Source organism: Anser anser (genome assembly GCF_964211835.1).
Source record: "Anser anser genome assembly, chromosome: 3".
Taxonomy (NCBI): Eukaryota; Metazoa; Chordata; class Aves; order Anseriformes; family Anatidae; genus Anser; species Anser anser.
Window position 1 is genome coordinate 65471727 of NC_139722.1, and position 24690 is coordinate 65496416.

A 24690-nucleotide genomic window follows, 5' to 3' on the forward strand; every position below is an offset into this window, starting at 1 on the left:
CTTAAATCAACTGCTTTATCTTAAAATCCTTTCAGTTCTTAAATTTAAATCCTTTTTACAGTGTTTTAGTAATTTGGTATGGCCAAGGTTAGGTTGGACATTGTCAGTCTTCCAGAGAAATTTTTAAGCAGGGAGCACCACACAAGACCACTGATGTTCTTGCTCTGTCTGCCCTCCTCCTCTTCTCAAAGCAATGTGATTGAGTGAGATCAGGTGAAGTAGTTGCTGCTGTAGTCTTGTAGGTGTTACCTATCTCCCACTTACTCAACACTAACCTTTAATCCAAACCTGTAGTTTATTTTTGCATTACTTGCTGCCTTGCTTCTGTAGCCAATAATGGTTTTCCAAATAAAGAAATGTGAAATAAAAGTTGAGTAGCAGCTGCGTATTAGTCAGTTGCAGCAAATGAAGACTAAAATATCCATTTCCACTTAGGCTTAATACTCACAGTATTAAGCTGTTACCTGGTTGTTGCCTTATGTTGTGAGGAGAAATTTGGTAAGCATGAGCTCTAAGTATGTTTTGACATAATGGGTGGAAATGTAGTTGGCTGATGTTGATGCACTGGCTTCTTTGTCTTGCTTCAGTTGGCATGGAAAACTTACCACTTATAAGTAAAAGGTGTAGTTTTGAGTCCTGTCATGTGTTTCACCTACAGAAGTATTACTGTATCTTCTCTTTTTTCTTTTTTTAACTCTTTGTTTGGCTTTTGAATGGCTTTTAAAACTGTTGATTTTGCTTGCATAATGTAAGGTGTGTAAACTGTCCTTGTACGTGCTATGGATCCTTCTTGTATCTCTTCTAGCTATCTTTTTTTGCTCTCTCTCTACTTTCTGGAGTTTAATAGTGCTTTAAAAGATTTAATAGTTTATAATATCTGTTCATTTGCCTTATTTGATAGCAATGAGCTTAAAAACTAATTGTTTATGTAATTGATATAATGGTCAAACAAATGGCAAAGTACATACGTTTGTTTCAGAAAGATAAAAGCATTCCGTAATGGTTAACTGGGCCTGTAAGGAGAAATGATTTCTAATGAAAAGTGTGTTCTTTTAATAAATTATGTTACTGTACAATCTAAGCACAGGTTAATCTGAACCATCTGTGCTAAATATTTAAGTATTACTTCTGATCCCAAGAAATTACCAAATGTTTCCCTAAGTTACTTTCACAAATTGTTTCCTCCCCAATAGAGATCCAGTAGCCATTCTTTACTAACAGTGTTTAACAGAAGGGAATGGTTGATTAAATTTCTTGGATGGTTAGCTTGCTCTTACCTCTGCTTCTGCTGCTGTATTGTTAAAATTGTGTCTGGTTAGTAGTTTTAAATATGTCATACGTCTTAGGTGGTCCAGGTGTCTTCATACACACACAGAGTAGGGGACAGGAGGCTGGAGAGCAGCCCCACAGAAAGGGATCTGGGGGTTCTGGTTGACATCAAGTTGAACACGACCCAGCAGTGTGCCCGGGCAGCCAGGAGGGACAACCATGTCCTTGGGTGCACTGAGCACAGCATGGCTGGCTGGTTAAGGGAAGGGATTGTCCTTCTCTGCTCTGCACTGGTGTGGCCTCACCTCGAGTGCTGCGTGCAATTTTGGGCACCACAATACAAGAAGGACATAAAACTGTTAGAGGTTGTCCAAAGGAGGGCTACAAAGATGGTGAAGGGTCTAGAGGGGAAGACGTACGAGGAGCAGCTGAGGTCCCTTGGTTTGTTCAGCCCCGAGCAGAGCAGGCTGAGGGGAGGCCTCATGGCGGCCTGCAGCTCCCTCACGAGGGGAGCGGAGGGGCAGGCGCTGAGCTCTGCTCTCTGGGGACAGCGACAGGACCCGAGGGAACGGCATGGAGCTGGGACAGGGGAGGGTCAGGCTGGGGGTTAGGGAAAGGTTCTGCACCCAGAGGGTGCTGGGGCACTGGGACAGGCTCCCCAGGGCAGTGGTCACAGCACTGAGCCTGCTGGAGTTCAAGAAGCATTTGGACAACACTCTCAGCCATAGGGTTTGCTTTTTGGGTGGTCCTGTGTGGAGCTAGGAGCTGGACTCAATGATCCTTGTGGATCCCTTCCAACTCAGGATATTCTTTGATTCTATACAATCTGCAGTCTTGCTTTTAGACTGCAGAATATATATAATCTTAGGAATCAGTCAGGTCAAAAAGGTAAATGTTTTTCAAGAGAAGAAAAGAACAAACCCTTGCATTTACGTGGGTAATGCAAGACTCCTTTTCCACAGATGGTCATGATCTATTTGTTTTTAGGTGATCAAGTCTGAACTTTAATAGAAAGCCAGGCAATGGTAAATCCTGTAAGAAAGTAGGATAGAAATTCTGATCCTGTGCTGCTTACGCACAAGCAGATTACCTGTGCATACTTACTGAACCGAAGTCTGTGTTAAATATACCCAGGATCAAGGCCCCAGAAAAGACTTACTGCTTTGTACCATCGGTGGGCTTTTTCTAACTGCTTAACGTAGGAACTCAAAATTGATAATATAACTGTATGTAATTGGCATCAATAAACACTATACTTACACATTGAAATGTGATTATTTTTCCTGTGACTTCGTAATGCATAGTTTATATACTGTTTTCTTGAATGAGGCAAATCAATGTAGGTGTAATCTGATGTGAATAATTATAATAGTTAAACGAACTTGCCTTAGAGCACTGCAGTTATTTTAATATGTTTATTAATTTCCAAGTAAAATATACAATGGCTAATATTTGCATTTATTTTTCCCACAGGCCAGCAAACAAGTTAGAAATATGGGAGGATTTAAAGATAATAAGTAAGTGTAAATAAAAGATTACATCTACATGATGTCTAATATAAATTTTAAAATCTTTTATACCCTTTAAAATGCGCACTTCACACTACAGTGAGTCGTCCTTTCAGTAGATACGAAGATAATGTAGCATACTACATAGCAAACTCCTCCACGCTCTGCCAAAGCTCCTCATTAAGGATTTTTTTAATATCCCCCAGGGAAATCAGATGCTCAAAAACCACCTTGAAGAATCTTATTGGCCCTCATGTTATCCTGCTCAACAAAACTTTGTGCAGACTTTCTGTACCACCACAGAAAAATCACATCTCTCAGAAATGCAGGCCAGCCATTATATGGCCAGTGGTTTTCTCTTTTTGAGCCTGTTTGAGATAACCACCACAGCAGTGGTTATGAACCCTGTCGTTCATCATCTTATGTACTGGCTGGTGGAAGCAGTGGAAGGAAAACAATAATAGTGAAGTCAGATAATTATGCAGTGAAATATTACTGAGATGCTGTTATTTTTTTTGTTCACTACTTTTGATTCCTTAGTGCCATTTGTTATCCCCGCCACCACCACTGCCTCTCTGGTTTTCTTTCCTTCCTTAGAGTTATCTTCTTTTCACAACACACCTATAGATCCTGCTTTTGATCTGGTTTGTTTTTTCCTGTGTCCTTGCTACTCAGTGCTCATCCAAATTTATTTGTCACTTCCACACATCCTTTGCTATCTGGTGGCTGGTAACTGATGCTCATTTTCATTTTCTTTATGTAGATATTATCTGCTTCTGCCTTAGGTAACATTTTTCTTTCTCTGAAACTGCTGTTATGCCTTCTGTGTCTTGACTGCATGATGAGGGCTAACATACTCTGTGTATTTCGTGGCCTAATAACGAAGGAGGATTTGACGGCACTGGTACATGATGCACCTTCTGGAGCAGCTTGTACAGTGTTGTTTTTTTTTTTTCCAAAATTACTTGTGTAACATGCTAAATTATATTAATGTAGGACTTTGGGGCACTGGTACAGGCTCCCCAGGGAAGTGGTCATGGCAGCAAACTTGATGGTGTTCAAGAAGTGTTTGGACAGTGCTCTCAGATGTAGTCTGAGTTTTGGGTGGTCTTTGTGGAGACAGGAGCTGAACTAGATGATCCTTGTGAGTCCTTTCCAGCTTGGGATATTCTATGATTCTTGGATTTAAATGGAACAACACCGTAGCTGTAGCTGCTGTGCATGTTAGACTCATGAACGTTTTGGGTGTGTTATGAAAATACGTGTTATGACAACCAATGAGAGAAATTGCTATGTATTTAAGAATCGTTAGCACTTCTTGAGTCTTGGAGAGTACTCTTCCTCCTGACTCACACTTTTTTCATTGACTTTGAAGTATTTTTTGTCTCTTTTCAAGGTTTCACAAGAAGTATTGTAGCAGTGTACAGTACCTGTATGCTAGTAGTTCTTTTGCGAGTCCAGTTAAATATTATTGGCGGTTACATCTACCTAGATAATGCTGCAGTCTGCAAGAACGGCACAGTAAGTTTCTTGTTTTGTTTGAAAAGTTGAAATTCCACATTCTTGGAGGTGAAAGAATTACTTTGATAAAAAGGGCATAGCTTGAATGAAACCGAGAGTTTTCTAAGAGTGGAAGATGTGAAAGCATTACTGATAGTAAGGTATATCGATAAATTATTAGAGTTTCTAAATTTGGATGATTTAGTGATACTGTTGCTTACAAAATACTAGCAATATCAAATAATACATTTTTGTCTGCATTTATATTGCTTAAAGAAGGCTTCTTCATATCTGAACACCAAACTAAAATAATTTTCGCGTTCACTAGTCTTTTGTGAAACAGTAAAACTGTATGAATGATCCAAGATATGTAAGCAAGTATGTATAAATGCTTAGCTCTTCATAGCTTGCACATTAATTCCCCCAGTTATTTTTTTTTCTGGAGTTAAAGAAAATCATTGTCTTAGAATTTTTGACTAGTTTTAACTCCAAAAGGTCATTTACCTAAATGTTTCTTGATGGGGCCAAGCAAAGTAGAATGGGTTTTGTTTACATGTTGTACCTATTGCTCAATAACAGTAAATCCTAGAGTAAGCAAATACCCACAGTAAGATTTGTAAATTATTGAACAGATCACCTGAAAATAATGGGTGCAAATCTTGATTACTTGTCATATGCTTCTCTGTGATATCTCTTCCTGAGAGTCAGGGAAAAGCAGCATGTGAAGGCAGGTCTGAAGGGTTTAGAAAAGCGTTCATTAGGGAGGCCAGAGATGATGGAGGTCATGTTTCATTTTGCAAAGTCCAAAAAACTTTTTTAGACAAGAGCATCTGAAGTAGAAGTGTCCTTTCTGCAACTTTTCCAGTAGAGGAGTGGGTTGACAGGGTCAACTCTGAGGCGCTCTGCTGGAGCAAACGGGGATTCTCTCTCAGTTCCTGAAAGCTTCTGTTCTGTCAGGAGACTTCTATGGCTTTGGTTAGGGTTGAGCTTAAATATCCTATTCCACTAGGTTTAATTCTTAGCATGATGGAGGGTCTCATTCTACTTGCAATACAGTTTTTTAAGAGACTTTCCTACAAGAATGAAAAGTGAAAGATTTTTAAGATTCTTCTGTGCTACAAAAATGGAAGAGATGTCTGTATAGTATGGAAGAGAGCAGTGCCATAGAACTCAAAGACCTACAGGCTGATGGCAGGAAGGGAGAATCAGAAGCTACAGCCTCCAACTGGTGAGAGAGGAGATGGTTTGGGACTCTGGTCTCCCAATTCAAATATGACAACCTGTAAGTGCATATCTGGATCTTCTGAAAAGCGTCCTGCTGTTCCTTGCGGTCTGCTTGAGTATAAAGAAAAAGTTGGTAGGTGGATGGGCAGGTGCTTGGCCATTACATGTCTGACTGTGATGATTCACATGTGATTGGAAGGATGGCCACAGCAAACTGACAGGGAAGTCATGATTTATTTTTGATGTCCTCTTTCTCAATTTTTCTTTGAAGAAATTTTTCATCTCCTTATTCTGATTTGAAACTACTGTGATAAGAAGGAACCTCTCTTTAGCAGAGAAACCAAATGTAGTTGTTTTCTAGAGCTGCATTGATAACGGGGGAATCCATCTGCTACATGGTATTAAAATATTAAGGAAAGTGTTTGCAACCTGTTTGAAATTGATTTTGTGTTGTTGTCTACTGTTGACGTGTCACAGAACTTTTCTTTTTCCCCACAGACACCGCTAGCTCCCCCTGAAGTTCAGCAGCAATATTTATCAAGTATTCAGCACCTTTTAGGAGATGGTATGGTGCTTATTATAAACCACTACACTTACAAAATGCTACTTTTTTCTAGACTTGAGTGAAACCTTAGAATAATTCTGACACTTTTCTTGTTCTAGGACTGACTGAGTTAATAACTATTGTTAAACAAGCTGTGCATAAAGTTTTTGGAAGGTAAGAGTCTGTATTTTTCTGTGGTTAACTTTTCGTCTTTACTGTGATGACAGTTCCCAAAACAATGAGTTTTATTAGAATCAAAACCAAGGGAGGCATTACTGACTTTATTCAGGCGAAGATTTTGGCAGGCTGAGAGCCTGACATTGCAAACCAACTTTGCAGATTGGGATCCTGTTATTTGTGAGCATATCATCAGCAGATAAACAATGCATCATTACAATGTTGGCTGCAAAATTAACGCTTTTTCCTTTCCAGTATTTCCCTTAAGCATGCCCTTTCCCTTCTGGAGCTGGAACAGAAACTTAAAGATATCAGGAAAGTAGTGGAACATAAAGATTCAGATCAGAGTGCACCTTATTCTCCCTTATGTCATTATCTGATGCCAGATGAAGAAAACCCCTTGGCTACCCAGGTACTTGTTTCAGTTTTTCATCTGCCTTTGTTTATTTTGAAGAAGGAGGGATGCATAACAGTCCTCCAGTTGCACCAGGGTAACTGTATCTTTGACAAATGACCGGGCCTCCTCCTTTGCAAGTCAAGTGTCCTTATCTCTTACCTTCTTCAGACTCGATTGAAAACAAGGGTCTTCCTCAGCACGTCAGCGATGAGCTCAGGAACATCGCCAGATCAGTTGCTTTCAGTCTGTGACGTATGCTGTAACACAGTGCAGCTTAATGTAGTCCTAAGCCAAATTGCATTACCTTGTACTTGTGTACCAGCAAAGAGCGTGGCCAATTGTAGCATCTCTGAGAGAGACGCTTTGCTGGAAGAAAGTGATGGTGTGCCGGAGTCTTTGGTTGTTTTGGGCTGGAAAATGAAGTCTTGGAGTCAAGAGAGAAGTGTATCTAATCTCAGTTGTAACACTAATTTCTGAAATTTTCTGAAGGTGTTTGTCTCCAGCCACATCACTGCTTGGTGAAAACTTGTTCTTAATTTGTATTATTGCTGGTATAAAGATGAAACTGAGGCTTCATTGTGTGACCGCATGCATTAATCCATTAACTTATGCTAACATGCAGTGTTTATGTCAGTTTTGGTAGTCAAAAGTAGAAAACATATCCTGCTTGATTAGTCTGGCATTTCTTGCTGTACTAAAAAAAACAAAAAAAAAAACAGCAATCTGTGCACATGCACAAATTATAAAGAATCTGATTTACTATCACAAATCTTTTCTTTTAAATAGATTTGACTTAACACTCATCTTGACTTAATTCCATGGTGCAAAACTATTCTACTTCTGCTCTTAGAGTTGCCAATATATTTCTCACTAAATAGCATCTGTCTTTGCTTTTTCCAGGCCTGTGGACTCACAGAAAGAGACACTGCTACAATTAAGCTACTTAATGAAACTAGAGATATGCTAGAAAGGTATGCAGAAATACTCTTTATGCATATTAAACTCCTCCTTGCAACTATAGTTTATATAAGACAGTTAGTTTCATATAAAAAGCTGGTGAACTTTCATTTGCAAAATGTGACCGTTCAGCCACCGTGCTGCATTAAATATTGATTTATATTCACTAATCGCAGGCTGGGATTTTCAAAATACGAGTGTTCTGAAATTCATTTATAAAAAGCAATCCTGCCTTAATAAGATGATGAGGACATCTTTCCTGTATCTCTTCCTCACATTTTCTGTACTTATGTAGGAACAGAGGAGTACTTCTCTTCTGTTATACCAGGGTAAATTGAGAGTAATTTTATTGCATTTACTTGCTCTGATAAAATGAACACCAGTTTTGGCTTATCAGAACTTGTTTTTAATGCATGGTTTTATGAATGGTCGTATGCATCCTTCTACAGGAGCTACTGCAGTGAGGCTTTTATGGTAAGCATTGAATAGGAGTGAACTGAGCCAAAACATTCTTAGAATTTAACTGCTAGAGATCTGGGGCATTTTAAGGACAGGTCCCTTCTATGTTACTGCATAGTAAGAAATAGAGAAGTGAGGAATGCTTTAGGTTTATGTCTTTCAGTAACTCGAGGGTACAGTTCAGGTTGTTGACTGGTTTGCTGTGGAGACACTTGGGGAGCCGGTCTCTCTTGAGATTTGCCGGATTTTTTAGTTTGGAAAAATAAATCCTAGGAATGAAAAAATGAATCCTAGGAATGAACACAGCACTTACTTACTTTTTCAGTCCAGACTTCAGTACAGTTTTGAGCACGTGTTTAAACAGAGGATTCAGTCAGCTGCTGGACAACATGGCGGAGTTCTTTAGACCTACTGAACAGGACCTGTCTCAGAACGGCTCTGTAAATAGGTAAATGTCTCCTTCTGTTGTGGTTCTTACATAGTAAGTCTTTTGGCCTCATAGTGAGTTCTAAAAAGAGCTAGTGATTTCCTTGCCTTGTTGAAGTTCTCATGCTGGAAAGACTTCTGTTTCCTGTTTTTCAAGACTTAATACCATCCCCTCACTTCAGTCAAGCAGAGACCTAGGAGTTACTGCATGTTTCTTCTCACTCACGAGCTTGCTAGAATTTTCCTGAGGTACCTTCCCCACCATAACTTGCAGATGTAACAACAGAAATCGGCAGACCTATACTTACCAGTGTTTCCTAGCGCTGTACGAGCAGACTGCCTTGCTAGGGTGGAGGATTTACACCACTGGTGGTGACTACTGAAAGATGTACTTGTAGTACTCCCCAGTGAGGCCAGGAGAAAGACAGCTCTGTATGCCCCGCTTTCTGACTGTTAATTATTGGAGTTCTCAAGGAAGTTGGGCATATTCTCCAACTATATGTAAGCATAACTACCTACAGAGTTCTTGTTTTCTGACTGGTATGCTGAAAACAATACTAATGTTCAGGATCTTCTGCCTCTTCCCAAAAGACTGTAAAAATGTAGCTTTTATTCTGAAGTTAACTTGCTTTTAAAACAGTACAGTGTGCTAGAAATCTGAAAGCTGAGTTCAAATCCTAGAGATATAATTTCTAGAATATTAAAATGAAGACTTTGAATAATAACTAGCTTATATATGTTTATTTTAATAACTAATGGCTCTTGAGTCATAAGTTTGTATTTAAATGTAGACTATTTGCAATGCTTAGAATATCCAGAAGGCTTTAGGTTGGCTCTCTCTTGGTTTTGAGTTTGAAAGAGTGTGAGATGGCAAACTGACACTTCTAACAACTGCTTACACACACACAGGCTGCAGCTAAACCGTGTTTCCCTTGCGTGCAATGCAAGCGTGGAACTGTGTGATAGGAACACGAACAGGCAAGATAAAATTTGCTTTGGTAGTTCTCTGTATTCAGTGAAAGACTTAATAGGGACAAAACCTTCATTTGTATACTCCAGTTTGTGATCTATGCAAAACTAAGTTGTTCCAACTTTTACTTTTGAAGTAGTAATTATTTAGAACTGTAATAATCACCGTTCAGTAGTTTTACTGATATCAGAGCGGGTCTAAGTCAATATCTTTGTTCTCTTCTAGTCTTTCCAGTGTCAGTCTTCCTTTAGCCAAGATAATTCCAATAATAAATGGACAGATCCATTCAGTATGCAGTGAAACACCCAGTCACTTTGTTCAGGTAAAAATCATACTTTATTTAAAAGATCCCAAATAAAATTTTGAGATGTACATTTCTTTTTAGGTAGCATACCACACTTTAATTTCAATGGCTTAGGAAAAAAAAAAGTAGGAACTGGCATAACTTAAACTTTTTGTAAAGTTGTATCTTCCAAAAAGATGTTTCTTTTTTCTCGTGGAATCTCTTCCTTGTACTAAACTGTGCAGAAGCAAAAAAAAAAAAAAAGTCTCAACTTTGTTCTATTTGGAGTTCTCTTCATCAACCTTTCTAATGGAAGAAATTTGAGTTAAATCTCTGTGGGAGTGCCAGGTGCTTTTCTCATGATGAGTGCAATCATGTACTGCAGCAAAACCAGAGAAGTGGCTGTGTGCTTTTGATTAAGTGGTGGGTGTGTTTTTGATTAAGCAAATTTATTCCTTAAATTTCTTCCAGGACCTATTGATGATGGAACAAGTGAAAGATTTTGCTGCTAATGTTTACGAAGCTTTTAGTACCCCTCAGCAACTAGAGAAATGAGCTGCGCACTAATAGGAATAGATCATGTATTTATAACACAGCCCGTGTGACTACTGATGAGATTTGGGTTAATTTTATAATGGTGTAGGAGTGGTAGACCAGCAGAAAGAACATACTGAAAAAACTGGGAGCGAGCCCATATTTGTTCTATCTAATAGAATTCTGTTTCAGACACCCATTAAAAATATTCTTGTTGAAAGAATCACTGTATGTAAAGACTTTTCTATTAAAAAGTTGTTAAACTCTTGCATAATTCATTTGATTATTTTTATTGCATCTGGAAGGCATCTGGTGGCAGTATTACAAGATATTTAAGAAAAAATAACTTGTTTGTCTGGGGTGTGTTAGGTTTTGGGAAAAACACGAATGACGGTGATCTAAGAATAGCAGTATGAAGTACGGCTTTTCTATTCTTCCGCCAGATTTTTCTTTCTGTAAAGAAAAACTCTTCTTTCCTTGACTTTACAAATGTTATTCCAGAGGGTTTCTCATTCTTCAGAAAGCCTTTGCCAACGGATGCACATGCCTCTTGAACAGGCTGGGGGGGGTGCTCTCTTTGTTACTTAAAAGAATGTGGATTTTTAGAAGTTCTTGTTTATGCTGTTCAAACAGCTACACTGTACACATTAACTTGTAAATATTTTAGCTTAATTTGTATTAATTTTGAGCCCAATTGTCTGTATTGTAATAAAATATTTTAATGTAAAATTTGTGTGTGATAACGTTACTAGCAGAAAAGGCAATACCTTATTGGCCCATTACTTAAAATCTGTAATAGTTGGGCATTTATTACCATTACTCAGGAAAATAAGTCTACGTAAAACTATTCATGCTTTTTGTTGTCCTGTATCTCCCCCTTTTTGCAAACCTCACATTGCAGCAGGTCTACAATTACTAATCCTGACACATGATGAGTTTGGGAATTTTTCAAATTGGACACAATCCACTCTCTGCTTAAGATGCTGTCTTCCTGCCAAAGCTGAGGATTCCTAGCAACTCCTCATTATTTCTCAAAAAAAAATATTGTTGAAATATATGGGGGTTTTGATTGTTTAGTAGTCCACAGAAGGCACCCTGGTAACTGTAAAAACAATGGATGTAAACAGGAGTCAGCCTTAACCTATGAAATTATACAAAACAGAAAAAGAACTTCCCCTTTACTCAACAGACAGAATTACTCAAAGGTAGGAGTGTGTAAAATCAGTGATTCTCATGATAAAGAAATTAAAGTGTACATATGCATTGCCTCCATGCATTGGTGATGAATTCCTCACCTTCATAAGATTGTTCTTGCAGATGCATTATTCAGCTCATCTGAAACTACCAGCCACCGGTTGTAGCAAACAATGGGGAAGTTCATTCTTTTCTCTAAAACTGACAGGTTTTCACACTGCAGTTTTGTGGAAGTTAGATTTCTTGCTTTAAAGAAGGTGTACAACTATCTTAGGTGTGCAGCTCTCTGATCCGTTGCATATGAGCTTGATCTAGCTTTTGTTCTGTCTCATCGCTTTAAAAAAAAACATCTACTGCCCTTATTCTTCCCTCCTTTTCAACTTGACCTCTTTTTTTTTTGGCCAGTTTCTTGGCAAGGTGGATGCTCAGTTATTCACGCAAGTTTGAAGAAGCAAGTTGTACACAGACATAACGATCTAGTGCTGGATTTCATTTGAGGTTCATTTCATTCCACCTTTTACAATTTATTTTTTTAATAAAGATAGACTGTTACTGATATTTCTCAGTCAAGCAAATAAGAATTAAAAACAGTGCAGCGAAGAAGATGGGCAGGAAAAAACAAACCCTACTACCTAAGGCTCCAAGGTATGGCTCACTTTATGTCAGTCAGTTGCAAGGTCCAGCCCCACTGACACGGCAGTTGCTTAAGTGTTAACTGAGGTAGAGCTATCATCAGTCCCTTTTCTCCTAATGCAATCCATTTCAGTGGCTCCTTGTAGCCAACAAGCTTCACCTGAAATAGGAACCGGCAGTACAATTAGAACAATGGCTTTTCAAAGTGCATATAATTGCATTTTCATCAGGGGAAGTGTTCTTCCGTCACTACTATTTGATTATCCATAAATGCTATTAACAACCAAATTAATGTAAGACAATGAATAAAAGTAAAGGAAAAAGATTTGTGAAGTAGGTATGTAAGTAATAAAGCTAGCGATAGTTTGTCTAAATCAGTACGTAGGTCTGTAAAAGGTACATAAACCTTTGTCAGAAGTATTTGGGATGGGATTTGGGTCTCAGCAGGTAGGCAGGTTATGAAATGCCTGTTTCCTGTGGTGGAGCTTGTAGCTGTGAATAAGCATCAACATTTCTTACAGAGTGCAGCCAGACATTTCAGAGCTGACCTGAAGAACCTGCCCCACTAAAAACAATGTTTTGCAGGGAGACTTGTACGCTAGCTACTGTGAAATGCTAAAAATAGCAGAGCAGCTTAAGGAAACAGTTGAAAATGTCTCTGCCCCTGAGGAACAAGATTTTTTTGTGCACAGATAGTCCAGGTGCCTCTCCAAAATGCAAGATACATCTACATTTGTATTCTACACGATGTTTGGAGTGTTCTTGAAGTGACTCTCTTCACCTTCTCACAGAGCCATCTCACTGGAAATTAGGTATTTTTTCAGATGACACCATACGAGAAGCCACAATCCAGAAAAACACAGTGCGTTTCAACAGCTAGTGGGCATCCAGGGCGTGAGACCAGAACTGACCTAAGCCAAAGCAAAGCCTTTAAGTGCAGTAGTGTGGATATTAAGTCCTGAGCACCACGTGTTCTGCTCTATAATTCTGCTTCTAATGGGTCAGGCTACTTGGAGGTATGGTATCAGCATCCTCAGCTTCTGACCCCTGCTTGCTCTGAAGTGCACATTTAGAGTCACATCCAGTAACTGTTTTATACTCCCAGGCGACCGAAGCCTCTGGGTGCATTCCCTTTGTGCACATGAAACCACTGGACCATTACAGCAATTACAGTATCATGAGAGTGGATATTTATAAAGAAAGGTCATCCTGGGGTAGATTCTACAGTGGAAATGAGAGAGGTGGCCCTGTTGTTTTCCTGATATTTAGCCTCTTTTTATGATCCTTAGTTTGAAAGCTAAGATATATCCCAGCAACAACTCAGTCTAACTTTAAGAAGAAACATCCCACTGGGAGGACTATGACAAGGAAGGTCCCAGAACATGTTGCTGGGTCTCTTCCAAAGTACTCTGTATGCATTCCCAAAGATGCCAGAAACTAAAATAAACACTGATGGAACATGACAAATCCTGGAGTTGTTTTCCACATCCCTTCAGAGTATGCTCATTTCTCGTAATGTGTTAAAAACCTCTCTGTTCTAAACACAGGGTGGGAAGAATCTTTTTACCTGTGTTTCTCCAAGCTTAGCCTGTGGCTCACCAAGTTCCAGAGTCCCAGAGATTGGCCAGTTAAGGAAGATGGCATTAACTTTGCCATCTGTGGGTCTGAATGTGTACCTGGTTGGAAATGGGGAACAGAAACACATTTCAGTCTTTCCTTGTAAATTTTCTGAAGCAATCTGTATCATGCTTTCAAGACTGGAAAATAAATGATTTGCGAAGTCAGCATTAATTACATTTTCACATGCATAACCTTCACTTCATATGGTCTATACCCTTTATTAAAGTATTATTCCTTGAAAACACATGCTGACAAACTGGAGGTAATAGAGATTATTAAAGAAGTTTACTTAGAAGTAAACATCTGTAGTAACTTTAGCAAGCTTATTATAATTCACTGCTGCCTAGTCATATGAGAAGGAAGATCTGGGGGGTTAAGGTGAATCATTAACAGATACTTGTGGGTTATATTCAGAAAAATGTTGTAATTCACTTCTACAGACAAATATACAGATTTTACACTGAAGAATTTCCTAGGAGCACGTGCAACAACAAAGCTTCCACTGGGCATTGTTAATTTTTTAAAAACTGAATTTCAGCAGACATCATCCACATTATATCCTTGTGTATCTTGCACCATACGTTTGAAATATTTCTCCCACCTTCCTTCATTTTAGTTACAATTTTTTTATTTTTCTCAAAAGTGGTTCTACGAAACCTTCAACAATTTCAAGGCTATGGCCAGATAGCAAAAGCTTACTTGAAGCAGGACTAAAGAAAGCCGAGTGAGGCAGAGAAGAGGGTCAGAACAAAAGCCTCACGGATCATTATGGAGCTATAGCAGCTGGGAAGCACAAAGGCACAGCAGAGCTCAGAGGCTGGCTGAGCTTTTTACTGACCAAACAATTGCTATTATTTTCCTATGTGCTTTTACCTTAAAAAGAAATGGATTTTTCTAGTTTTCTAGTTCCTTTCTCTCCTCTCTAAAGAGAGAGCATTCCTGTTACACAGATAAACACCACCTCATGGCAGTTTTGTGTGTCTGGATTTTTTATTTAATATTTTTTATTGTTTCTGATTCCAGCTCCACTAATAAGCACAAGATCATTAAGGAAACTCTTGCAACCCTCCTTTCAGCCCTGGCGTCATCCCAGGACTACATTCTCTGACACCCACTGTCCACCTACATTTTTATACACACTTCCATGCAGTTTCTTAAATAGACAAAAGGGTTCATTTCTTCAGCGCACACAAAGCAAGCTGGTGATTTCCGTAGTATCACACCATTAAGAATTTAGCGATTTCCACACACGCTGCTGTACACAGCCTGGATATTGATTCAGGAGCCTTACCACACGTCTGGTGTGACCGTGTCGTTCTGCGCTCTCCACGGCTTTGTCCCATAGATGGCGTCTCCATTGACTTTCAGCCAGGCACCCATTTGCCTCAGGCGTTCCTCAAATATAACAGCGATGCGACCGTCGTGAGTGGGCCCGATATTCATCAGGAGATTTCCTCCGCAAGACACTGTTTCTACAAGTTGCTGAAATGTTTTTAAACACATACGCAGAACATATGGTCACGGCAAATGAAATCATATATTTGAAGTTCTTACTAAAGCCCGGTGTGCTGCTTCAGAATGATGGATTGGACGAGGCACGTTACTGCTGCGTGCTCAGACTTTGGACGTCATCCCAACAGTCGATACAAAATTGAAGCTCCCATAAAACAAAGCTCTACTGTCAATTTGCATGGCAGGAAGTAGCCCCAAATACATTTTCACACCAGTACGTCTGACTGAATCTACATTAGAATCAGATCCTACAACTTTTTAACATTTTGACTTCTCAATTTCATGAGAGATTTCCCCATAGAACAGTTACAGCATTATTTCTCTGCGTGAGAGGAAAACAGGGCTAGTAGATGCCACTTCATTTTTTACTGAAGCAGGGAAAAGCAATTTCATATTCTTCCTCTGTTTGATGCTCTCCCTGTTTTATGGAGACATCTGTAAAACACTATGAAGCTTTACATATTTAGTACAGTTTTCATAAAATATTCAGAAGAAAATGAAGCAGTCTCAATAATTTATGCAGAAAAGAATAAATCTTGTCTCTGAGAGTACTGTTAGGATCTTCCTAGTAGTCTACCTTTTGCAAATGGAGCCAGTGACAGAACGGGTGTTCATTTTTATGCACAGTAGTCATAGACATTAGTGCCTGTAAAATTCACGTTGTACCTAACTATTTCTGTAACACACAATGCACAGACTGGGATTCAGATGAAACGTTCCTACCATTAAAAGAATGGGTTGGAAGAGGATGAAAGAGGGGATGGAAGGCTGAATGTGTTTTCATGTCTGTGCACATGGTACTAATAAAAAAAAATCCTACTGAAAATCTAGATTTTCAAAGGGTTCGTTCATCCTGGAGCAGAGCTTTTCCCAGACCTATTAATCCATGAAGCAACTTAAACAAAAAGAGGCAGACAATTTTACTAATACCTTTTTTTTTTTTAAATCTCAGCCTCTAAAGATCACACGTTCTAGCACTGAGTCTACACTAATGCCATGTTATGAACTTGACAATCTGCAAACAGATTGATGATCCTTCTAGGGAGTCCATAAATGTTTGTGTTTCCATCCACACTGCCCTCCAGAGATCAGCCTGAGATACACAAGTCTGAGGAACAGACAACTGGAGACAAGCTATTAAATGAATTGAAGACCTTCTCCTCTGAAGAAAGGTTACTTCAGTTTGAAATTATCTTTTGCAAGGACAATACAAAGGACAGATTTGGATTAAGCAACAACAACAATCTTCCTCTTCACTAGCTGAGTTTTGCAATTAAATGCATTTTATCCGAAAGATAAGTCTTCCTTTCATTCAGTTCTTCCAAGCTTCAAGTCTTCTTTTTTAATACGTTAGACTAGCAAATTGAATCAATTTTCCATTAATGCAGGCTATCTGTATGTCTGGGGGGGTTGTTTTCATTTTTTATTTTATTTTTATTTTTTTTTTTTAAATATGAAGTGGAATGAAGGAACGTTTCTAGCTACCAGATAAAAGACTGTTAAGAGTTATAAAACATTTCTAGCTAGAAGGGGGAAAGAGACATAGCCTTCAGACAGGAGTCTCCGTGAAACTGCAGCTGTTTGCTTCTTGTCAACTCAACAGTGCAGTTACTAGAAAACAAAATCCTAGAACAAAGATTATCCAAATCAGTCTTTGACCAGTTCCTCACAGAGGAAATAGCTTATAAGAAACTGACTGAATTTTTACTAGATAATATTTTTCATAGTATTTTCTATAAAATTAGTAAGAATTACACGGATATTTCATGCTGCCATTGTTAGACTGCAAATGAATAACATTATTTCATTGCTTCATTATTTAATTAATAATTTTCCTTAAAATAGATGTATAATTGAAACGTACAGTCTAACGTAATAACCAGCAGTTGGAGGCAACTCCTTTCTCCCACCGTACCTTCACCAGTTCCTCAATTGCGAAGTAATCGCCAAGCTTCGCGTTCCTCCTGTACCCCCAGGACCACTTGTCAATGGTCATGCAGTTCTCCCACTTGTGAGGCAGAAGGTGTCCGGGGTTGTATCGGTCACTGCACGTGTAGAAGCCACCGTGCTTACAGATGCTGCCGACTCCCCAGCGGTCATTGGTCACAACGGTGTCCCGAACTGGACTGAAAGCAAGGAATACTTAAGTTTATGATTTTTATTCTAGAAATTACAGTCACGGCTAGCATAATCTCTCCCCACCACCATGTCCCTCCCAGAAACTAACATTCTGATGACTTCTGCGCTATTAATTCATTACTATTAGGTAAAGTGCAATTTCAGGAATCCAGTTCTCATCCTCTGCTAGTAAAAAGCCCAGATTGGCATTGTTGGGGAAATATGCTGCGGACTTTCAAAGGAGGCCCGCCAGAAAGCAGTCTGCACTTCGTATCCACTGCCAGATGTTCAGTGTGTGTTGAAACAACGCACCCCTATTCTCAAATTATCCCCCTGTCCTGTTTGCCTATGCAGCAGACAATACTCAGGAAAGAAAATGACGAGGTAGAATAACCATTGCCATCTTAACTGGTGAATTTGCAAATGTGGTTTTAAAAAAAAAGTACAGAAGACTTTTTCTAAAGCAAGCTTCAATAGTTTTAGGGAAGACCTGGATTCTTGGCACTCTGAGTTTCAAGAAAATTAAGATTTAATGAAGTCCCCATAAGCAGAGTTTAGAGGTTCTACAAAATACACAGAAAATGAGACAAACTAGACACAGAGCAGAATTTCAGATTAGGAGCTAAAATAGCATCATGATACACCTGTCATTATACAGCCAAGCTAGAAAGCCAGTGCTGTTCCAGTAAGTATCTGGTGCATTTCCATCCCCATCAGACCAAACTATTTCTGGTTGGTACTTGGTCACAATTTCATAGAGTTCTGGTAATGATTTACTGGTTGGAAACTTTCTTGTCTTGAAGACATTGGTGGCATCTTCACAGAAGAGAGGATTAAACCATTCAAACAAGGAGTGATACAACCCAAAACGCAAGTCGGTCCTGTTTCTAACAGATGTTGCAAGTTCAGCCACAAGATCTCGTTTTGGTCCCACATCAACAGCATTCCAGTTCCAAGAATATTTGGAACCCCACAAAGTAAAGCCTGCAAAAAGAAAATTAAAAGATAAGAAAGAAGCAGAAGAGGGGACATAACGGTTCTTCCTTCTGGGAAGTGATTTAGAAGTATGTTGCAAAAGAAAACGAAATAATAATAAAAATAATACACGTACTAACATGGTTATCATGGTATAAAGCATGCCTATAATCTGTTTATGCACTGTGGCAGTAGCCATAACATCAGAATACAATGCCTGATACATTTATAGATTTTATACATAAACGTGCATTTTCTAGTACTGTACTGCTCAGAATAATTATTCCTTCCTCTTTAGTTGTTCACTCCATTCAAATGTCCCAATTAAATTAACCAAAACTACAGCAACTTCTGAGGCAACTAGAGTTTCACGGAACGCGGTAAATACGAACTCTGAATGCACATTCAACAACTGGAAGATGAAACACTCCCTGTTGCAAAACACACAAGCTATCATTTGCGTTCAGACTACTCTCCTCCCTTCTGTTTACATCTTATGCAAATGTTCACTAGTCATTTGTCTCGATGTTTAGAACAACTCAGTACATGTATATAAGCAGAGTGCAAAAGCTCTTGAAACAGCTTTTAAAATATCAGCGTTAGGTATCAGGAGAGATTTAACTTTTCAGGCATTCAGCTATCCAGCCTGAGCACTTCAGGTACTACTGCGCTGCAGACCTAAGCCACTTTATTATTATAGCTCCGCTCTCACCCTGACGCTCATTGCCTAATGAATCTTGCAGTATTTTTGTGAACTGGAAACGTGTAATCATATCAACCAGACAAACAAGCTAAAAATTCATGCCCAAGGCTACAGGACAGCCTAAACGAATCTTGGTTCTTTTGAAGTCAGTGGGAATTACGCCACTGGCATCATCAGGATCAGGATTTTGTTTGTCAGAGATGGGATTAAAATTCACTTGTTATTAGCTGCAACTCTTGAGCCCACATCTCCCCAACACATTCACTAAACGCACCCTCATATTGCTGCTTAGTATTTTACACTTTTCTTTGATATTATGTTGCCTTCTAACCACTTCCTCTTTACTTTTCTCTGCAGAGCATCTTGACTCTTGGAACATACTGCTAAATTCCCTGGGAAACCCACAAAGCTAGTTAACTGCCTGTACACAGCAGCTCTCTGTACATGAAACAGTGCAGGATGCACTTTTGTGCTTTCTTGAGCAATAAATTACACAACAATCAGAAATTAACTCGTCTAGTTAATTCAGAAATTAACTCGTCTAGAAGCTCACCCCGCTTGCCCCCACCATTTCAGGCAGTCTTACCTGTAAGAAGAGAAACACGGCACAATCTCCTCTTCCTTCTATGCAAGCTTCATGACCATAGCTTTGTGTATGCATTTTCCTGACTCTAACACATTTCCTAGGCATTTTTAAACTCTCTGGCTGGGTTGGGGCAGGTAACTGTAGCTTTCTCTTTCTCTCTCTCTCAGCAGGCCGGGAAGTCATGGGGATTTTTCTTCAGTTAACAGAAAAGCAACAATTGCTAACGTTCACAAGCTTTCCACTTACCTTCATGATGTTTTGAAGTTAAGACCACATATTTTGCACCTGAAGCCTTCAGAATATCTGCCCACTGGTTGGGATCAAAGAATTCTGCTGTAAACAGTGGCCCAAAATCTTCATAACTGAACCCAGGTGGGTAATTTGCCTCCATAAATTTCACATAGGGCTCTCTCTTTTCCTTCTGCCAGTACCACCTACAAAATACAGATAAAAACCACATATGTTGGTGATGTTTTAGACAAAGAAGAGAGAACTGAAATGATCAGCTCTTACTTGTGTTCGTGCCGAGAGTCATGCACACTGGAGGCATATGACACTGGCAACCAGATAAACTGCTTCAGAACACAGCAATATTACTAATAAAAGACTTCCTTTTCTCTGTCCTCTTTCCCCATACTCTGCACCCTTTAGTCATTTCACTTTGGAAAGGTCACAGAATTTCATTTGTCTAGTCCTGGTCCAGTAATGTCACTACTCCAACTGTTCCCATCCACAACAAGGTTTGGAGCTGCTGTGGCCTGAGGGCGGTCTCTCACCCTCACCACGGGCAAAGCTCATAAACTGCCTATACAGCATTATTTCTTTTCGGACTGCTCTCTCTCTCTCTCTCTCCCCTACCTAGCAATGAAAGAGGAATTCTACAGACATCATGCAACAGTCCTTACAGAATGAACAGCCTTATTTCTGGAGGCCTTCTAACAATATATGTTGTGACTGCTAATATTTAGGGGAACAAGGTTTGAAAGCATTCACCTCCCTATGAATTAAGCCAAGCAGCAAAGCTCCTGTTGGCAAATTAAGGCATAAATGAATACAGTTTGAAAGTGAGATAAAGAAAAGGAAAAAAAAAAAAAAGAAAAAAAATAAAAAAGAAAATAAAGAGAAAAAAATGAAAAAGGGAAGAAAAAAATTAAATGAAAAAGGAAAAAAAAGAAGAACAGAATCTGAATGTTTCAGATTGTGCTTCTCTCTCCCATCCTGAGCTGGTCTCTGACCTCAGCTTTGCATGACCACAGCAGCTGCATGAACTTGTTGTAACCTTCCCAAACAGACTTCAGCGTAAGCAAGCAATCTCTAGCAGCCAATGAGAGAAAAAAAAAAAGAAGGAAAAAAGAAGAGGCTGTGACAGTCTTCTTCCATGCAAGAACCTGAAAAAAAAACACCTCTGATTTTAAAGTATGTAATTGCATAAAGAGAGGTAACATCCCTCCTTCTTTTCCTTTGTCAACACTTCTGCTCTGACAGGATTAAGTTTTAGAACTGTACTGACCAAGGCTGTGCAGCTCTGAAGGGAAGAAGGCAGACTGGGTGACCATTGGGGTTTTTGACTTTCCCTTTGAAGGTGTCAGCAAAGGACCTCAGCCACCTGACTGTGCATGCTGCCAGAAGGCCCTGGAGCAGCTCCACACCTATACATACCTACGGATGGGAGGCAACAGGGACATAAACAACTTTATCAACTAAGAAGAACCATTGGTTGTTTTTAGAAAAACAATAAAAAAATTAATATTTGAGCTTGAATCTGTGTACGAATCCTACTCTGGGAGCACAGCACTCAGAGTAAGGCTTGATCCAAAACTTAGCTTTTTTTCACCCCACAGAGTCATTACTTAGTAAATAAAAAACTCCTGGTACCCTTAAACACAACTCTGTAAAAAATAAGCCAAACACTGCCTTCAAAAAACTGGTTTGCTTACAGGGAAGTTGATTTGTTTTACGAAAGTTGCATTTAAACTTTATTGTAGCTCTGCTGGAGAGCTGTTGTTAACCTTCATACTGTACATGATGCAGGGCACCTCACTCCAAGTCCTACAGGAAGTATTTGGTAGAGCACGGAAAGAAGGTGGCAAAACAAATGGCTACAGCCAAAGGGCCCGAGCCAGCGAGCACTCAACAAACCCAAGGTTTCATCCAGCCTTTGAACTACAACTACTTGAAGGATCTGGGCTTTCCGTTAAGTGGATAATACCACATAAACGAAGCACCAGCACAAAAGGCGCACAAGAAAACAGGAGGCCGTGTGCCAAGCAAAGGAAGCAATGCGGGGAGTGACAGGCTTCGCAAGGGCTGCTCGAAACCCTCTCAGAGGCTGTGGGGATCTGCAACACCTGTCCTGCACAGATCCTGGGGCAACCTGCTTCTTCTGACCCTTCACTGTGGCACCTGAGTGGTCTCCCTCTGATGCTTTATCTCCTTCACGAACATTGCAGAAAAAGCATCCACCAGCTCTGGTCCCCCTGCTCACCGGGCTGACGCTAGCCCACCCGCTCAGCAGTGCCAAGGCTGCACACACCGCTGGCCGCACGTACCAGCCTCAAGCCCCTTCCTAACCGGGGCCATGAAGCCCGGGGTCTCTCTGCTCGGCCCCACCTGGGGTACAACCCCCTTGGGCTGTGACCCCCGTCCCCGAAGCGCTGCTCCCCGGGCAAGCCCCGCTACCGCCGGCGCGGGGGCCGCCATTTCGGGGGCGGGGGGCGAGGCGGGGAGCTCACCAGAACCACTCGCTGCCGAAGCTGGGCACCGAGAACACGCCCCAGTGGATGAAGACGCCGAATTTCGCCTCGTCAAACCAGGCGGGCAGCGGCCGGGCGTCCAGCGAGCCCCAGGTGGGCTGGTAGCGTGGCCGCCCGGCCAGGAGCCCGGGCAGCACCAGCAGCAGCAGCAGCCCCAGCGGGGCGGACATGGCGGCGGCAGGCGGCCGGGCGGGGGCCGGGCGCAAGGCGGGGCCGGGGGCGGTGGCTCCTGCCCGCGGGGCCGGCCCCTGCCTGGAGCGAGAGGCCGAGACCAGCCGCGGCTGATCGGGCTCGACCCGGCCACGGTTACCCCGGTGTGTGCCGGCCTCCTGGGTGGTTCCTGCTGCTATCTGCGCACCCCTCCCATAACTTTGCTCCTTCCCTGCCTGCCACCAGGCTGGGCGAGTGAGCCTCGTGGTTCTCCTCTTCTTGTGTGGAAAAGCACACGAGTCGAGGTGTTCCTGCCCGTCAGTACTCCTTCACTTGGCTGCTCTTATCAGCAAGGGTTACCTGAATAGGAGAATTTTAAGAAAAAAAAAAAAAAGTAATTGAGTACTTGATTTCTGTCTTGGTTGACATTCTGCCCTTCCTCATGCCCAGGAGGATGGGCATGGGCTGGAAGTGCCTGGCCATGCACGGCTGGTGACTGTCCCAAACACCCAGCCTTCTCCCTCAGTGTTTACCCAAAAAGCCACTTGCAGGGAGCACCGGGGCCTGCAGCCAGCACCAGGACTGAACGTCGGCTCTGCTGCCAGTACCCGCCTCAGAGGCAGCCCCAGCAGGCTGCTGGCGTTGCCTGTCCTGCCTGCTTCCAAATGTGGCTTCAGTGCCCCGCCACAGGCCTTCCTTCCCTCTCCTTCCCTAGCCGAGAAGAGCAGGGTGTTAGTTACCTCTGTGCTCTGCAGCTCCTGCTGGGAGGTGATGGCTTTGGGGGGGAAGAGGCATCTCCAAATGTGTCAAGGAGAGATTTCATTAAAGAATCATAGAATCATAGAAGCCACCAGAACAGCTTCACAGGAAGCCTGTGCTGAAACTGCCTTCCTGTAGTGGGTTTACATGGCAAGGTTTTGGTAGCAGGGGACTTGCAGGGGTGGCCTCTGTGAGATGAGTCCAGCAGCCCCATGTTAGATAAGGGCTAGTTCAAGTCAGATCCAAAGGGACCCGTTGCTGGCCAGAGCCAAGCCAATAAGCAATGTTGTTTGTGCCTCTGGGAGAGCAGATTTAAGAAAGGGGAAAACAAAACAACCTGCTGTGCAACAGTAGCTGGGAGAACAAGGAGTGAGGAACAGCCCTGAAGCCCCCAAGGTCAGTGCAGAAGGAGGGCAGGAGGTGCTCCAGGCAGGCAGCAGCAGTTCCCCTGCGGCCTGTGGAGAGGCCCCTGGTGGAGCAGGCTGTCCCCCTGCAGCCCATGGGTCCCACACGGAGCAGATCTCCACGCTGCAGCCCGTGGAGGAGCCCCCGGTGGAGCAGGTGGATGTGGCCTGGAGGAGGCTGCGGCCCATGGAGAGCCCCCGCAGGAGCAGGCCCCGGGCCGGAGCTGCAGCCCGTGGAGAGGAGCCCACGCAGGAGCAGGGGGTCTGGGGGGAGCTGCCGCCCGTGGGGGACCCGTGCTGGAGCAGTTTGCTCCTGGGGGATGGACCCCATGGTATGGAGCCGTGTGGGAGCAGTTCTTGAAGAGCTGCTGCCTGTGGGAAGCCCATGCAGGATCAATTCAGAAGGACGGCATCCCGTGGGAGGGACCCCACGTGGAGCAGGGGCAGAGTGACCATGAAGGAGCAGCAGAGGCGAAGTGCTACAGACTGACTGCAGCACCCATTCTACTAAAAAAGGTAATAAATTTCTCTGATCTCCCTACACTGAGTCTGTTTTGCCCATGCCAGTAATTCTTGAGTGATCTTCCTGCCTTTATCTCAACCCTTGAGCCCTTTCCATCTAATTTTCTCCCCCTTTCCTCCTGAGGAGGAGGAGTGAGAGAGAGGTTGTGGTGGAGCTCAGCTGCCCACCTGAATAAAATCACCGCACTCACCTCAGCAGGTGATGCTCAGCACTTGTGCAGCAGATCATGGGTTGCAGGCACCTTCTTTAAAACATGTTTTTTCCAGCATCACTTTTGCCCAGGCTAGTGGTTCTCCACTCTCTGATGCCCAAATTGCATATATTTTCATCAGGCCCTAGTGGCCACTGGATGGTCTTTGTGAAATAATTTGGCTTAATCATAAAATAACAGCTTTCCAAAATCATCACAACGAGTGACGATTTCTTTGGCAATCTTATCAGAACAGTTAATGAATAAGTAAATAAATAAATGAGCAGTCAACTAAATTAATCTTTCTCCACGTCAGAAAGAT

The 24690-nt window shown here is 41.5% G+C and overlaps 2 protein-coding genes across 4 annotated transcripts in view; one reads left to right on the forward strand and one right to left on the reverse strand.

Moving 5' to 3' along the window:
• PEX3 (peroxisomal biogenesis factor 3) overlaps positions 1 to 10977 on the forward strand; it is a 20616-nt gene extending 9639 nt beyond the window's left edge. Inside the window, exons 4-12 of the mRNA XM_083828772.1 lie at positions 2743 to 2786; positions 4174 to 4298; positions 6000 to 6066; positions 6165 to 6219; positions 6478 to 6634; positions 7520 to 7590; positions 8361 to 8483; positions 9657 to 9753; positions 10186 to 10977. Coding sequence (XP_083684898.1) covers positions 2743 to 2786; positions 4174 to 4298; positions 6000 to 6066; positions 6165 to 6219; positions 6478 to 6634; positions 7520 to 7590; positions 8361 to 8483; positions 9657 to 9753; positions 10186 to 10269 — 823 coding nt within the window. The 3' untranslated portion in view covers positions 10270 to 10977. The remainder of the gene's footprint in view (positions 1 to 2742; positions 2787 to 4173; positions 4299 to 5999; positions 6067 to 6164; positions 6220 to 6477; positions 6635 to 7519; positions 7591 to 8360; positions 8484 to 9656; positions 9754 to 10185) is intronic.
• Positions 9745 to 22836, reverse strand: FUCA2 (alpha-L-fucosidase 2). 3 transcript variants are annotated; one of them, XM_083828770.1, is made up of 8 exons: positions 22322 to 22459; positions 21100 to 21248; positions 19836 to 20023; positions 17970 to 18309; positions 17123 to 17333; positions 14987 to 15177; positions 13643 to 13751; positions 9745 to 12235 (listed from the first exon to the last, which is right to left on the reverse strand). In XM_083828770.1, the coding sequence occupies exons 3-8, from the start codon at positions 19978 to 19980 to the stop codon at positions 12095 to 12097; spliced, it is 1137 nt and encodes a 378-aa protein (XP_083684896.1). In that variant the 5' UTR covers positions 19981 to 20023; positions 21100 to 21248; positions 22322 to 22459; the 3' UTR covers positions 9745 to 12094. The 3 variants fall into 3 exon arrangements, with proteins under 3 accessions (XP_083684896.1, XP_083684895.1, XP_083684897.1); XM_083828769.1 differs by lacking the exon at positions 21100 to 21248 and having other exon boundaries at positions 22322 to 22836; XM_083828771.1 differs by lacking the exons at positions 21100 to 21248; positions 22322 to 22459 and adding an exon at positions 20825 to 20944.
• Between the last annotated feature and the right edge of the window lie 1854 nt (positions 22837 to 24690).

What these genes read in the sequence shown, in the direction of transcription:
- FUCA2 (XM_083828769.1), bottom strand. Translation starts at nt 22,512, where the DNA reads ATGTCCGCCCCGCTGGGGCTGCTGCTGCTGCTGGTGCTGCCCGGGCTC. An exon ending in TTCGGCAGCGAGTGGTTCTG is followed by an intron (nt 20,024 to 22,321) that starts GTGAGCTCCCCG and finishes TGTATTTTGTAG; the next exon opens with GTGGTACTGGCAGAAGGAAA. An exon ending in ACGGTCACACCAGACGTGTG is followed by an intron (nt 13,752 to 14,986) that starts GTAAGGCTCCTG and finishes ATTTCCAACCAG; the next exon opens with GTACACATTCAGACCCACAG.